The 16,868-nt window shown below is 44.3% G+C and overlaps 1 protein-coding gene across 2 annotated transcripts in view; it reads right to left on the bottom strand.

The window, feature by feature from the left end:
• LOC129837977 (glutamate receptor ionotropic, kainate 2) overlaps nt 1–16,868 on the bottom strand; it is a 325,529-nt gene that overhangs the window by 233,359 nt on the left and 75,302 nt on the right. For both annotated transcript variants that reach the window (XM_055904582.1, XM_055904583.1), the window contains exons 3-4: nt 3,927–4,094; nt 2,619–2,876 (exon numbers count right to left, since the gene is read on the bottom strand). In XM_055904582.1, coding sequence (XP_055760557.1) covers nt 2,619–2,876; nt 3,927–4,094 — 426 coding nt within the window. The remainder of the gene's footprint in view (nt 1–2,618; nt 2,877–3,926; nt 4,095–16,868) is intronic.

The raw sequence follows: 16,868 nt of genomic DNA, 5'->3' as shown, positions 1-16,868 counted from the left end.
GAATTACACACATCGTTCAAACCATGATAAAGCAGAAGAGAATATGCGATTCTGGTGCAGCATATGCAGCCTACTACAAAGTTACAAGTATAGGCTAGCGAATTAGATTTTAATTTTGAAATATATGATGTCTAGCAAGCTGTTCTAGTCTAGCTTTTCTTGCATGGGACTCCAAGAGCTAAGGAGCGTTATTTAAGGAGAGAGGCCAGCGGAGCACAGGTGTGTGCGTATTGCACAAGAGACAGAGGCTATAAGTTAGAAGCTTATTATGCATAATCCATCATTAATTAGCTAAATATAAGGCTAATACTGCATTGAATATATTATCTGAAATGCTAGGACATCTATATATAGGGCAATATATCAATCTAGAACAGGATTATCTGTTTTGGATGGAGTTGATGGAGAGAAAGACTGCAAGAGTGCTCGCACGTGCACTGATATAAAGCAATGATATTCGAGTGATAGGCTGTTTTAAAACTCTGCAGCTGCAATTATTAAAATAATAACTTTTACAATTAAAAACCAAGGTGACCCCGAAAGCCAGTGCACATGGGTAAATTAGACACGCATTCAGTCTTTATATTAGTGTAGCATAGACTATGCTGCAGCAAATGTAGGCCTACCTATCACTAGAAGAAAAGTTACCATGATGAGATGATAGGTCTACATGTAACGCTCGGCGGAAGAAGTGGACCAAGGTGCAGCGTGGCACGTGTTCATGATTCTTTATTGACTCAGAACACCAAACAAAATAACAAAAGAATAACAAACGTCACATTCCGTAGGCTTCACAGAGCTAACAAAAACAACATCCCACAACCTAAGGTGGCAAAACAGGCTGCCTAAGTATGAATCCCAATCAGAGACAACGATAGACAGCTGTCCCTGATTGAGAACCATACCCGGCCAAAACATAGAAACAAACAACATAGAATGCCCACCCTAATCACATCCTGATCTAACCAAATAGAGAAATAAAACGGCTCTCTAAGGTCAGGGCGTGACACTACATGCATTGTGATCTGCATTCCATACTGCGATGGGCTGTCTGTCTCTACCCTAAGCATTGATTCATCATGCAGAGGCCGTAGAGAAGCCATACTTAGACATTGCATATTCATTTCAATGCAATGCCTTACTCAATATCTAAAATATTAAGTATTAGGTACAGGATGAACATATTGAAACCTGTAAACTTTCATTTACCCAAAAAGTGGTTTTGGACACTTCTCTGGTTTCTATTTTGTTTTGTTTAGTTGGTTGTAGTTTTTGGGGAAATAGATTTAAACTGAATTAAATTGAAAGCAAAGTGTGTTTCTGAGAGCATGTGAAGACCTGGCAGTGTTGTCCTGAGCCTGGACTAACACACAAACGCACACACACACACACACAGACATCCTGTTCTGAGGCTGGCTCCCTCCCGACCTCTGGCATATGGCACATGTACCCTGCACGCTGAGACGTTTGCTGCCTGCTGTTGTAACACTGGAACACTGGCCATCTGGGGACGAATGGGGGGGTAGGGCTACAGGGCTACTCTACTGTACAGGACTATAATCATAGTCTATATTACCGGTGAAGGTGGATGGCCTTTTGGGTTTTTTGATATGGTAATTTAGCAGAACAGAACTGTTGACAACGACGGATATACTGTATATTTAGTATATGCGGCCCATCCGAGTATCGAACCCACAGCCCTTATGCTGCCAGGCCAGTACCATGGTCTGTCTACTGTAACTCACTAAACTGTTGGAATCACTGTGAGAAAAAGTAGGGGTGATGGAAGGTGTGAGATACAGTACATAAGTGATCAGTGACTGAAACTGTTCTGTGGTCATAGACCACTGCGACTGAAACTGTTCTGTGGTCATAGACCACTGCGACTGAAACTGTTCTGTGGTCATAGACCACTGCGATTGATACTGTTCTGTGGTCATAGACCATTGTGACTGAAACTGTTCTGTGGTCATAGACCACTGTGACTGAAACTGTTCTGTGGTCATAGACCACTGTGACTGAAACTGTTCTGTGGTCATAGACCACTGCGACTGAAACTGTTCTGTGGTCATAGACCACTGCGACTGAAACTGTTCTGTGGTCATAGACCACTGCGACTGAAACTGTTCTGTGGTCATAGACCATTGTGACTGAAACTGTTCTGTGGTCATAGACCACTGCGATTGAAACTGTTCTGTGGTCATAGACTATTGTGACTGAAACTGTTCTGTGGTCATAGACCACTGTGACTGAAACTGTTCTGTGGTCATAGACCACTGTGACTGAAACTGTTCTGTGGTCATAGACCACTGTGACTGAAACTGTTCTGTGGTCATAGACCACTGTGACTGAAACTGTTCTGTGGTCATAGACCCCTGTGACTGAACCTGTTCTGTGGTCATAGACCACTGTGACTGAGCCTGTTCTGTGGTCATAGACCACTGTGACTGTGAAGTTATGAGGCACAGAACTGCAATGAGGTGGTTCCAAGCCTGTTCTATTCATTCTATTTCTATGCTTTCTAGGCACAGTGGCTGGACAGACAGGATGTGAGCCTTGCTGTGTTGTCGTCATTGATCATGAAGGTGTGAGGTACTGTAAGTGGCCAGGGGTCTTACCTGTGCTGTCATCATAGACAACGGTGACTGTCTTCCACTTGAAGAAGTGAACCAGGTCCAGAATGGCCCGGCTGAGAGAGGAGAAGTCTGGGTAGAGGCTGACGTAGAAGGAGTCCCTGTTGTCAGACACCTGGTGCTTCCATTTGGTCTGGATGTGGGGCACGCCAAGCGCGTTACAGATGGACTGGACCGCATTGGCTGACGAGCTGTGGGAGGGGCCGAAGATGGCCGCCACCCCCAGAGATAGTTGGTCGCAGGCTGGGGGAGGAGACAGCGTTCAGTTAGTCCTTTATTCAGTGGTTTATTCAGTATTATATGACATGCTGCTGTTAGTTCCTGGAGGATAAATCATGGATTTCCCACTCCACTATGGCAAGCTGTCCGTTCGTATGGTTTTGAATGACCATCATGAAGTATATTTGGAAAGAAGCCAGTGATAGTGTAAAATGTATGAGGAAGATCTATACACAGTAGGCCTGCATAATATATGAAACGAATGACAACAGTTTGTAACAACAACATTCTGCATTCAAATGACTTATTTTGATGAAAGGAGAAAACGCTTCAATCACAGAAAAAGGATATAATGGCCAGTAATCAATAAGAAACTTTGGATGTGTATGAAAAAGCACCCTTTTCCCAATAGTGTTCTACTTTTGAACAGACCTTTATGGGGTTGCCCTATGGACGCTGGACAAAAGTAGTGCACTTAAATCGGAAAAAGGGTGCCATTTTAGATTCAACCTTCGAGATGTCAGGCCTAATGCAACCAGTAAAACTATAGATTATTGCAGTTTATAAACCTGTCTCCAGGGAGACAACCAGCTCTGTGAATTAGTATTACTGCTGAGTCCTTTGCAGAAACCAATCAATTGTCTTGGTTTACGTTTCAACTGCACAGACAATGGATGCATTCCAAACAGCAACCTATTCCCATATAGGGCACTACTTTTGACCAGATTCCTATGTGCCAGCCGATGAGCCCTAATCAAAAGTAGTGCACTATAAAGCCTAAAGGGAATAGGTTGCCATTTGGGATACGGAATACTCTTTCTACGCCTGATTATAATTGTCCCAATCCAACCACTGAACTACGCATGAGCCCACATTCACTGGGTGGGTGGAAACGCACTAACAATGCTAAATAAGATAGGAGAGTCACACAAATAGCAAGCAAACGTCAGATGAATATTTGTATATTTTAACACTTGAATGTTGAATATCTATGAATATTGTTGCAGGAGACCAGCACCAGTCATGATTCTGGGTGTGAATGCAGCTGTCTGAATTGTATTCATAATACTTGACCTTTTCTGGAGGCTTCGAAGCTGTCGTAGATGTTTATCCGCTGGATGTCGTATGTTAGCGTTGTGTTTGGCAGTAGGGTTCTGTTCCTGTTGATTGTATTTAAAGCAAATTTAAAGGCTAGTTCCTCGGCACCTGACGGCCCCGACTCAATGGACTCAAATATTCCTCCTGAAAACAAGAGACAGTTGGTTAGTACAGTAATTGAACAACGTGGTTGATGAAATCACATTTAATGTTGAGAGGATTGTTCTTGACTCATTACATATACACTTGTGTGTGATTATCCTGTTCTGTCTTTTACTCATAATTCAACAATATCCTAATTTAAATAGAAAGGTTAATCAAACACAATTCACAAGATATAGAAAAGATATAGAAATTATAATTCCATCAAGTCCATCGAGACCTTACTATTGACAATAAAATGAGGCAGATATTTTGCAAATCACATCAGCTGGGGGTACTTTTTAACACTGACACATGACTGAAGCAAAAGCTTTCAGACACGTTAAGGCTTGGACAGTTTCCAACAGGAATCTGATCCAGGGGGATGTACTACTGTAAGAGAAACTCCTGTAATGTACTGTAGAGTGATGCCCTCTCTTCAGAAAGACTGGAGTGGAAAGTGTGTTTAAAAGTGCTGGCTATATAGCCAACGGCCCTCCAGTGTATTCATCTGACAGCCAACAGATGAATGGCTGCCGGAGATGCTTGTGAGGGGAGTGGGTGGAACTCTTAGATCAATGTGCCCTGATTGGCCGGCGGATCAATCAATCAAGCCCTTAGGGAGCGCTGGAGCACAGCGGCGGGAGATTGAAGTGTTTTGTTTGGGTTAGCCCCCTGGCCTGACCCGTTGGCTCACAGTCTGTCGGTCTGTCAGAGGAAGCTGTCAGTAGATTCTATGGTTTATTTACTCATACTATAAAACTCAAAAAGCAGCAACTAAACAGAGGACCGGGACACTTGCAGAAGTAGCAACTAAACAGAGGACCGGGCCACTTGCAGAAGCAGCAACTAAACAGAGGACCGGGACACTTGCAGAAGCAGCAACTAAACAGAGGACCAGGCCACTTGCAGAAGCAGCAACTAAACAGAGGACCGGGACACTTGCAGAAGCAGCAACTAAACAGAGGACCGGGACAATTGCAGAAGCAGCAACTAAACAGAGGACCGGGCCACTTGCAGAAGCAGCAACTAAACAGAGGACCGGGACGCTTGCAGAAGCAGCAACTAAACAGAGGACCGGGATGCTTGCAGAAGCAGCAACTAAACAGAGGACCGGGACACTTGCAGAAGCAGCAACTAAACAGAGGACCGGGACGCTTGCAGAAGCAGCAACTAAACAGAGGACCGGGACGCTTGCAGAAGCAGCAACTAAACAGAGGACCGGGACGCTTGCAGAAGCAGCAACTAAACAGAGGACCGGGACACTTGCAGAGCAGCAACTAAACAGAGGACCGGGACCCTTGCAGAAGCAGCAACTAAACAGAGGACCGGGACCCTTGCAGAGCAGTAACTAAACAGAGGACCAGGACACTTGCAGAAGCAGCAACTAAAGAGGACCGGGACCCTTGCAGAGCAGCAACTAAAGAGGACCGGGACCCTTGCAGAGCAGCAACTAAAGAGGACCGGGACCCTTGCAGAGCAGCAACTAAAGAGGACCGGGACCCTTGCAGAGCAGCAACTAAAGAGGACCGGGACACTTGCAGAAGCAGCAACAAGACACAAGTCAGGAAAAGTTTCTCTCCTCTCTCATTAGTATTCGTGGGAGAGCTCTATTTTGCATGCCATAATGAGTTGGAGGGAATTAATAAGCATCAGTTAATCGGGATGTACTATAATTGGAATCCTGAGCTTTCGGAATCGCTCCGTTCACATGAGAGAAGCACCGTTTCTTGCTGAGAAGAGAATGTCTCTGTGGCTCAATTGAAAGAAAGAGGAGAGAAGAGAAGCGAGTGAATGACTAAACGACTGACCGACCATGTGAATGTGAAAGAAGAAGATGAATCAGACTGGACAGATTAATGCGAAGACGTGACAGAGGGAGTAGGTGATGAATATGAATATGTGTAATGTGTAACACCTTTGTATTACAGGTTACGATAAGTATGCATTCACATGAAAAATGTGAGCAATGTAGAAAGCAGATTGAACTGAAGGTCAATGTATGAGTACCATACATACAGTACTGATGAATTGAATGAAGTGGTATGGGTATGGTATAGGTGGGTGAAAGGTTAACACAATGACTTAATAGTATAATACGATTACAAGCGATAATGAGTGTATGGATAGGTACAGGTCTATGTGTAGTGTGAATATGACAATGAGGAAGCTAGTCTAAATGAAATTGTGGGGATGAATGTAAGAGGGTGTGGTTAGCAGTGAAGGGGTAGTTAGGAGAACAGGTGAGACTAACGTTAAGCAAGGCCTATGTAAAATGGCTGCCCCATTTTCACACACAAAAATCATGTTGTGCACCCTTAGAGGGCTTTCATTGAATTTTGACATCCAGATAATAACAGTGACATATTGAGTTCCACCCAGCGAGTAACTAGTCCCCCTGCTGACTGGTGCCTTGTAAGGTTCTTTGATTTGATACTATAAGCCCATAGATCCACAGAGCTTACAGCAGACAGAGATCTGATATCCACTACAGAGGTGACAGCTCTCATAATACCTGACGAAGAGGAAATAAGAGCAAAATCACCATAATGTTGATCCCCAAAACATACAAGCCAGAGGTCATAAAGGTGTGCGTGTGTGGGTGTGTGTGTGTGTGTGCAGGAGAGAATCACATCAATCAACACTTCATCAATCTGGGGAAATGACATTAACAGACTCAAACTGACCACAGCAGAGCTACTCCGACCAATCACAGAGTTCACAGAGCCGTGTCGCCCGACCTAGCCAAACAGATCCTCTTCAGCTCTGTCCCAGAACAGATCCAAAAACAAAACCTCAAGCTATAGTTTGTCACAAAAAACATGTACCACCGTTTGAGTCGCCACAAATGAAGGCTGTATCCTGCTGCTGTTGGCACCATGGTATTGTAGACCTTCACTACCGGTCAAAAGTTTTAAAACACCTACTCATTCAAGGGTTTATCTTTACTTTTTAATTTTTTTCTACATTGTAGAATAATAGTGGACATTAAAACGATGAAATAGCACACATGGAATCATGTAGTAATGAAAAAAGTGTTTAACAAGTCAAAATATATTTTATATTTGAGATTCTTCAAATAGCCACCCTTTGTCTTGATGACGGCTTTGCACAATCGTGATATTCTTTCAACCAGCTTCATGAGGTAGTCACCTGGAATGCATTTCAATTAACAGGTGTGCCTTGTTAAAAGTTCCTTTGTGGAATTTCTTTCCTTCTTAATGCATTTGAGGCAATCAGTTGTGTTGTGACAAGGTAGGGGTGGTATACAGAAGATAGCCCTACCATATTATGGCAAGAACAGCTCAAATAAGCAAAGAGAAATGACAGTCCATCCTTACTTTAAGACATGAAGGTCAGTCAATACGGAACATTTCATGAACTTGGAAAGTTTCTTCAAGTGCAGTCCCAAAAAACATCAAGCGCTATGATGAAACTGGCTCTCATGAGGACCGCCACAGGAATGGAAGACCCAGAGTTACCTCTGCTGCAGAGGATAAATTCATTAGTTCCAGCCTCAGAAATTGCAGCCCAAATAAATGCTTTACAGAGTTCAAGTAACAGACATCTCAACATCAACAACTGTTCAGAGGAGACTGTGTGAATCAGAACTTCATGGTCGAATTGCTTTAAAAAAACATCAACTAAAGGACACCAATAAGAAGAAGAGACTTACTTGGGCCAAGAAACATGAGCAATGGACATTAGACCGGTGGAAATGTATCCTTTTGTCTGGAGTCAAAATGTGAGATTTTTTGGTTTCAACCCGCCGTGTCTTTGTGAGACGCGTGTGGGTGAAAGAATGATCTCCATATGTGATGTTCCAACCGTAAAGCATGGAGGAGGAGGTGTTATGGTGTGGGGGTGCTTTGCTGATGACACTGTCTGTGATTTATTTAGAATTCAGAGCACACTTAACTAGCATGACTACCACAGCATTCTGCAGCGACACGGAATTCCATCTGGTTTTTGGCTTAGTGGGACAATCATTTGTTTTTCAACAGGACAATAACCCAACACACCTCCAGGCTGTGTAAGGGCTATTTTACCAAGAAGGACAGTGGAGTGCTGCATCAGATGACCTGGCCTCCACAATCCCCTGACCTACACCAAATTGAGATGGTTTGGGAGTCGGACCGCAGAGTGAAGGAATAGCAGCCAACAAGTTCTCAGCATATGTGGGAACTCCTTCAAGACTGTTGGAAAAGCATTCCAGGTGAAGCTGGTTGAGAGAATGCCAAGAGTGTGCACAGCTGTCATCAAGGCAAAGGGTGGCTATTTGAAGAATCTCAACTATAAAATATATTTTGATTTGTTTCACACTTTTTTGGTTACTACATGATTCCATGTGTGTTGTTTCATAGTTTTTATGACCTAACTATTGTTCTACAATGTAGAAAATTGTAAAAATTAAGAAAAATCCTTGAGTAGGTGTTCTAAAACTTTTGACCGGTAGTGTATATACTCTGGAGCCAAGTGTATATACTCTGGAGTATGTACCAAGTATCTAAGAGTGCTTATTCAAGATCAGTTTAGGCAGTTTAGGCAATAAATAAAATGACATGTCTTGGGGGACCTGATACTAAATCAGCACTCCTACTCTGAGACAGTTGATACATACGGCCCCTGGTCTAGACACTGGAGAATGGATCAGTGTGGGCACTGGAGAATGATTCAGTGTGGTCACTGGAGAATGGATCAGTGTGGGTACTGGAGAATGGATCAGTGTGGGTACTGGAGAATGGATCAGTGTGGGTACTGGATAATGGATCAGTGTGGGTACTGGAGAATGGATCAGTGTGGGTACTGGAGAATGGATCAGTGTGGGTACTGGATAATGGATCAGTGTGGGTACTGGAGAATGGATCAGTGTGGGTACTGGAGCATGGATCAGTGTGGGTACTGGAGAATGGATCAGTGTGGGTACTGGAGAATGGATCAGTGTGGGTACTGGAGAAGGATCAGTGTGGGTACTGGATAATGGATCAGTGTGGGTACTGGAGAATGGATCAGTGTGGGTAGTGGAGAATGGATCAGTGTGGGTACTGGATAATGGATCAGTGTGGGTACTGGAGAATGGATCAGTGTGGGTACTGGAGAATGGATCAGTGTGGGTACTGGAGAATGGATCAGTGTGGGTAGTGGAGAATGGATCAGTGTGGGTACTGGAGAATGGATCAGTGTGGGTACTGGATAATGGATCAGTGTGGGTACTGGATAATGGATCAGTGTGGGTACTGGAGAATGGATCAGTGTGGGTACTGGAGAATGGATCAGTGTGGGTACTGGAGAATGGATCAGTGTGGGTAGTGGAGAATGGATCAGTGTGGGTACTGGAGAATGCCCTTTCCCTCTCAGCTGGTGACATGTGTTCTGTGATCAGACTACTGGGTCTTCCTCCGCCCAAACATCCATCAAAACCCATCACTATTAACACCCCTAATTAATGATCAATTCGGTCTTCAGCATCCCTGAATTATTAATCCAACAAGGATACCAGCGCGGCGATCAATGTCATCACATCATCCACATCTTTCTGTGCCAAGAAGGGAGTGTATAGCCTCATTTAAATCTCAGAAAGCATGTTTGGCCACATCATACTGTCACGGCTCCTCCTCTGCAGTGCAGGGGGCGGTTCCTCCTGCAGGCAGAGGAGGGTCATTAGGGATTGGAGTCACCTGGGCTCAGGGTATTTAAACTGCTGCTTCACTAATCTCTCTCTCTCTCTCAGCTCCTCCAGGTATGATCCTGTTTTGTTTGTTCCTTTGTAGTTTTGCATAGTTTCACTCAGTCATGTTCACACACACATATTCACGCATCCATCCACTTTACATACACCTTACATTATGATACTTCCACACCTCATTCCTTTTTCTTAGTTTAAAGTTAATAGTTTTGTTTATAATAAAGAACACTTTTAATTGGCCTATACCTGTTGTTCGTGTCCCCTCATTTTTGTCACAGGCTATGAGCCGGCTTGTGACAATACTGACAGACATGTGGACAAAGGATAATTCATCATCCTCTAACTGCAATATGAAAACCAAATAGAGATGAATGGTAGTGACATTCATATTTCTTAGCTGATCAATCAGCTTTGATAGGAAAGCGCTGAGCTCTCCAAAAGCTGATCAATATTGTCATTGAGTTGCCTCAAACCAAATATTTGTAATACATTCAGCAAAAAATGTTTTTACCTATTTTAGGACCCTGTCTTTCAAAGATAATTCGTAAAAATCCAAATAACTTCACAGATCTTCATTCTAAAGGGTTTAAACACTGTTGCCCATGCTTGTTCAATGAACCATAAACAATTAATGAACATGTACCTGTGGAACGGTCATTAAGACACTAACAGCTCGTCTGTAAGCTGTAGGCAATTAAGGTCAGAGTTATGAAAACTTAGGACACTAAAGAGGTCTTTCTACTGATTCTGAAAAACACCAAAAGAAAGATGCCTAGTGTCCCTGCTCATCTGCGTGAATGTGCCTTAGACATGCTGCAAGGAGGCATGAGGACTGTTGATGTGGCCAGGGCAATAAATTGCAATGTCCGTACTGTGAGATGCCTAAGACAGCGCTACCGGAAGACAGGTCGGACAGCTGATCGTCCTCGCAGTGGCAGACCACGTGTAACAACAAATGCACAGGATCGGTACATCCGAATATCACACCTGCGGGACAGGTACAGAATGGCAACAACAACTGTCCGAGTTACACCAGGAACGCACAATCCCTCCATCAGTGCTCAGACTGTCTGCAATAGGCTGATAGAGGCTGGACTGAGGACTTGTAGGCCTGTTGTAAGTCAGGTCCTCACCAGACATCACCGGCAACAACGTCACCTATGGGCACAAACCCACCATTGCTGGACCAGACAGGACTGGCAAAAAGTGCTCTTCACAGATGAGTTGAGGTTTTGTCTCACCAGGGGTGATGGTTGGATTTGCGTTTATCGTAGAAGGAATGAGCGTTACACCGAGGCCTGTACTCTGGAGCGGGATTGATTTGGAGGTGGAGGGTCCGTCATGGTCTCGGGCGGTGTGTCACAGCATCATCGGACTGAGCTTGTTGTCATTGCATGCAATCTCTACGCTGTGTGTTACAGGGAAGACATCCTCCTCCCTCATGTGGTACCCTTCCTGCAGGCTCATCCTGACATGACCCTCCAGCATGATAATGCCACCAGCCATACTACTCCTCTGTGAGTGATTTCCTGCAAGACAGGAATGTCAGGGTTCTGCCACGGCCAGCGAAGAGCACGGATCTCAATCCCATTGAGCATGTCTGGGACCTGTTGGATCGGAGGGTGAGGGCTAGAGCCATTCCCCCCAGAAATGTCCCGGGAACTTTCAGGTGCCTTGGTAGAAGAGTGGGGTAACATCTTACAGCACTGGCAGATCTGGTGCATTCCATGAGGAGGAGATGCACTGCAATACTTAATGCAACTGGTGGCCACACCAAATACTGACTGTTACTTTTGATTTTGACCCCTCCTTTGTTCAGGGACACATTTTTCAATGTCTGTTAGTCACATGTCTGTGGAACAGTTTATGTCTCAGATGTTGAATCTTGTTATGTTCATACAAATATTTACACATGTTAAGTTTGCTGAAAATAAACGCAGTTTACAGTGAGGACATTTATTTCAGAATTCCTACTTCACAATCAGTCTGCACCAGTGGAGTCTGCACCAGAGGAGTCTGCACCAGTGGAGTCTGCACCAGAGGAGTCTGCACCAGTGGAGTCTGCACCAGTGGAGTCTGCACCAGTGGAGTCTGCACCAGCGGAGTCTGCACCAGCGGAGTCTGCACCAGCGGAGTCTGCACCAGCGGAGTCTGCACCAGAGGAGTCTGCACCAGAGGAGTCTGGACGATTTTAGGAGGAGCTATAGGAGGACACGCTTATTGTAATGGCTGGAATGGATTAAATGGAATGCTATCAAACACATCAAACATGTGGGAACCACTTTTGACTCTGTTCCATTAATTCCATTCCAGCCATTACAATGATTCTGTCCTCCTATAGCTCCTCCCACCAGCCTCCTCTGGTCTGTACCGTGTTTGTTTCCTTTGGAAGAGATGCATCAGCATCAACTCCTGTAGACTAAGTCAATCATATCTTTGGGCCAAACTGATAATACTTTGGAATGTCAATATACAGTATACTGAACAAAAATATAAACGCAACATGCAACAATTCAAAGATTTACAGTTTATATAAGGAAATAAGTCAATTGAAATAGATTCATTAGGCACCAATCTATGGATTTCACATGACTGGGAATACATATATGCATCTGTTGGTCACAGATACCTAAAAAATAGGTCACAGATACCTAAGAAATAGGTCACAGATACCTAAAAAAAAGGTTGATCAGAAAGCCAGTCAGTATCTGGTGTGACCACCATTTGCCTCAAACAGCACGAAACATAGAGTCCTTCATAGAGTTGATCAGGCTGTTGATTGTGGCCTGTGGAATGTTTTCCCACTCCTCTTCAATCCCTGTTCGAAGTTGCTGGATACAGGCGGGAAACATGCTCAATGTCTAGTGAGTATACAGGCCATGGAAGAACTGGGACATTTTCAGCTTCCAGGAATTGTGTACAGATCCTTGCAACATGGGACCGTGCATTATCATGCTGAAACATGAGGTGATGGTGGCTGATGAATGGCACGACAATGGGATCTCATCTCGGTATCTCTGTGCATTAAAATTGCCATAGATAAAATGTAATTTTGTTGGTTGTCCATAGCTTATGCCTGCCCATACCATAACCCCACCGCCACCATGGGACACTCGCTGACATCAGCAAACCACTCACCCACACAACGCCATACACGGTCTGCAGATGTGAGGCCGGTTGGAAGTCCCACTAAATTCTCTAAAACGATGTTCTCTAGCTTATGGTAGAGAAATTAACATTCAATTATCTGGCAACTGCTATGGTGGACAATCCAGCAGTCAGCATGCCAATTGCCTGCTCCCTCTGTGGCATTGCGTTGTGTAACAAAACTGCACATTTTACAGTGGCCTTTTTTTGTCCCTAGCATTGTGTTGTACGCGTGTGTATTGATCATGTAGTTTAATCAGCTTCTTAATATGCCACACCTGTCAGGTGGATGCATTATCTTGGCAAAGGAGAAATGCTCACTAACAGGGATGTAAACACATTTGTGCACACAATTTGTGAGAAATAAGATTTTTTGTCCATATAGAACATTTCTGGGACCAACACTTTACATGTTGCATTTATATTTTTGTTCAGTGTATAATCAACGGGCTCGGTCAAAGCCAGCCATCTCCTGCAGCCTAACCTGACGTAGCGGGTGTCAAATAAACACCTGACACAGGTCCCCACATCCGGTTTCAGGGGAAAGGGGATATTTACGGTTTTCTGAGAACCCCGCTGAGTGTGCCTGCAGACAAATATAATTATGAGAAATTCTGCGTAGAGGGATAAGATAGATAGTGCTTATCGTGCAAGTTTAGGGTGACCAGAATGTTAAATTGACACAAACAAAAAGTTTCTATAACAATGAGTGCAATAGCATTGTGATAAGAAATAAGTCTAGACCTGATTACCTGAGTCTCACTGAAGGCCTAGAATAGACTTAGCCTCAATCACCCTCACTAAATGAGTCTGACATGGCACACTAATCCCTATACCAACACCCTATTTACATAAGTCTCTGATAAAAAGTAGTATACTAGATAGGGGATAGGGTGCCATAGAATTTCAGATTTACTCTTCTGTACCAAAGCTTGTTTTTTTTATCACTTTTTCCTATAAAAGCTCAGCTTTGTCCAGTTGAGGATAGAATGAATACATCACCATCAGTACATTAGTTTTAGGCAGAATTAAATTTCCCTTCATTTGGTTGAACTCATGAAAATAAACAACACACTCCATTTTAAAGTAGTCTGTTTTCTTTTTTAATACCTTGTGCCGGTCTGAAATCAATTGCTACACTTGCTGCTATCTTGGCAAGCATGTGTGTTCTTGTTGGGCTGCGGAGAGGAGCGGAGAGCCGGAGAGGCTATCTTTGATGAATGTGCTCAGTAATCCAGTCAATTGGTCGCATTAATAATGTTTGGTTTGCTAAAATAGCGACTGTAGCCGCCCAACGCTTGCTGCTTCTGGGCTGTGGGGCCCTGCGCACATTGAGCTGAGGGACTCAACAAGACTACAGGCTTTAAAGCTCAGCACAACACACATAGTTCAAAGATTCATAATGACAGAGACAGGGGGAATACAAATATGTGTGTGTGTGTGTGTGTGTGTGTGTGTGTGTGTGTGTGTGCGCGTCTGTGTGTGTGTGTGTTCGTGTGTGTGTGTGTGTGTGTGTGTGTGTGTGTGTGTGTGTGTGTGTGTGTGTGTGTGTGTGTGTGTGTGTGTGTGTGTGTGTGTGTGTGTGAGCGTCTGTGTGTGTGTGTGTGTGTGTGTGTGTGTGTGTGTGTGTGTGTGTGTGTGTGTGTGTGTGTGTGTGTACGTACGTACGTTGTGAGTGTTTTTGGTTTCTGACTCACGTTGATGTTATAACAAGTTGCAACACTGGACTTTTTACAGCTTAGCAAATGTGCTCATGAATGATAACAAAAAGTGTTCTGGCAAATATGCAGAACTACCGCACAGTGTCACAGTAATGGCTTCTAACAGTAAACGATTGCATTGCAAATTGCCAACATACTCATCCTGCTGAGTTGAAAGGGTATAAGAAGTTAAAGGGCAGAGAAACACCTGGATCTGATTACCATTACTGGTTTACCAAGAGGAGAACGTTAAACGTCAATATGGTCTCTGTCCTTTCCTCTAAACTCAGTGAGTTACTGTTCCTCTAACCTCCTCCTGTCAGTGAGTTGCTGTTCCTCTAACCTCCTCCTGTCAGTGAGTTGCTGTTCCTCTAACCTCCTCCTGTCAGTGAGTTACTGTTCCTCTAACCTCCTCCTGTCAGTGAGTTGCTGTTCCTCTAACCTCCTCCTGTCAGTGAGTTGCTGCTCCTCTAACCTCCTCCTGTCAGTGAGTTGCTGCTCCTCTAACCTCCTCCTGTCAGTGAGTTGCTGTTCCTCTAACCTCCTCCTGTCAGTGAGTTGCTGTTCCTCTAACCTCCTCCTGTCAGTGAGTTGCTGTGCCAATGTGTCTTTCAGCCTGATCCCTCTCAGTGACTTGACTAAAGATCCTATCTAATCCTCACACGCAACCGCACACGCACACACAAACCAGGAAACGCCTAATGCCTCTCTCCTCTCAGACTGGTCATGACAGGCCAACCAGAGTAAAGATGAAACATCATCTATCTCAATTTCCTCTCAGAGAAAAAACACAGAGGGGAAATTAATAGGAAATCCAGCTTCAGCTCGTTGCTCATTTTGGTGGAGTGAAAATTATTTATGCGGAAAAATAAGGTAGACCACTATCACCACCCTCGCACACACACACACACACACACACACACACACACACACACACACACACACACACACACACACACACACACACACACACACACACACACACACACACACACACACACACACACACACACACACACACACACACCTCCTTTCCGTCTCCCTCCGATGTTGACAGTTTGATGGCGATCAGTGTCAGAATAGCAGTGCAGCAGAACGAGAAGTGTAGCATGACGCGCTCCCAGAGCATGTTCCATCTTTATCACAGCTGGGGTGTAACAGAGAGGGAGGGAGGGAGGGAGGGAGGGAGGGAGGGAGGGAGGGAGGGAGGGAGTGTCTCACACACCTAAGGTATTATATTCAGGCATAAATGTAGATCTTGTTCTAAAACTATACATCTAAGAAATATTTCCTTACAGAAGAAGAAAGAACAATAATATCACTAGGAGAGGGACTGCTGGCATTTTAAAATGCCTGTACAATGACTGTGCCCTAAAAATCTGAAATGCTGTTTTTCTGTTATTTTCTCTGTTCTGTGTGTTCAGAACAATTTGTTCCTTTTCAAGATCAACAGCAGCACAGTTGTGTACTGTGTGTACTATGGGGATATGTCTGCCTGCCTGCCTGCCTGCCTGCTTGCATGCCTGCCTGCATGCCTGTCTGTCTGCCTGCCTGCCTGCCTGCCTGCCTGCCTGTCTGCCTTTCTGTCTGTGTCTGTCTGCCTGTCTGCCTGCCTGTCTGCCTTTCTGCCTGTCTGGCTGTCTGTCTGGCTGTCTGCCTGCCTGCCTGCCTGCATGCCTGTCTGCCTGCCTGCCTGCCTGCATGCCTGTCTGCCTGCCTGTCTGCCTTTCTGTCTGTCTGTCTGTCTGTCTGTCTGTCTGTCTGAGGTGGAGATTTGAAGATGTTGCACTGACTGACTGAAAGCCACCAGAGACTGACCACAGAACAGTGGCATTTATGGTACCAGGTCTATCCTTTATTCAAACCTTTGCCTGTCTCCCTCCTTCTCTACTGTATGTATCTCCCTAAGCCCTCTTCCTCCACATTCTCTCTCGTTCTAATTGTCTCTTTCTCTCTCGCTCTCTCATTCTCTCATTCTCTAATTCTCTCTCTCTCTCTCCTTTCTCCTTCTTTGTCTTTCTTCAAAATACCATGATAAATGGTAGATGTTAGATTAATATAATGTTAACATGGAAAATGATGTAGTGTTCCATCTCTTTTCTGTTTTTGGTTGATAGAAAGATAGAACAGCGTTGAGTACTCTGCTGGACACTTTCCCAAATGTCAGTGCATCTTAGCCGTTGTCAAGCACTCCCAGACCCACAAATGTCAGCCTCTCCTCAGCACCAGAGCTATTGTGAACCA

The sequence above is a fragment of the Salvelinus fontinalis genome, chromosome 38, assembly GCF_029448725.1.
Source record: "Salvelinus fontinalis isolate EN_2023a chromosome 38, ASM2944872v1, whole genome shotgun sequence".
Lineage (NCBI taxonomy): Eukaryota > Metazoa > Chordata > Actinopteri > Salmoniformes > Salmonidae > Salvelinus > Salvelinus fontinalis.
The sequence above is the reverse complement of the archived record's forward strand: the minus strand, read 5'-3'. Positions and strand labels throughout refer to the sequence as shown.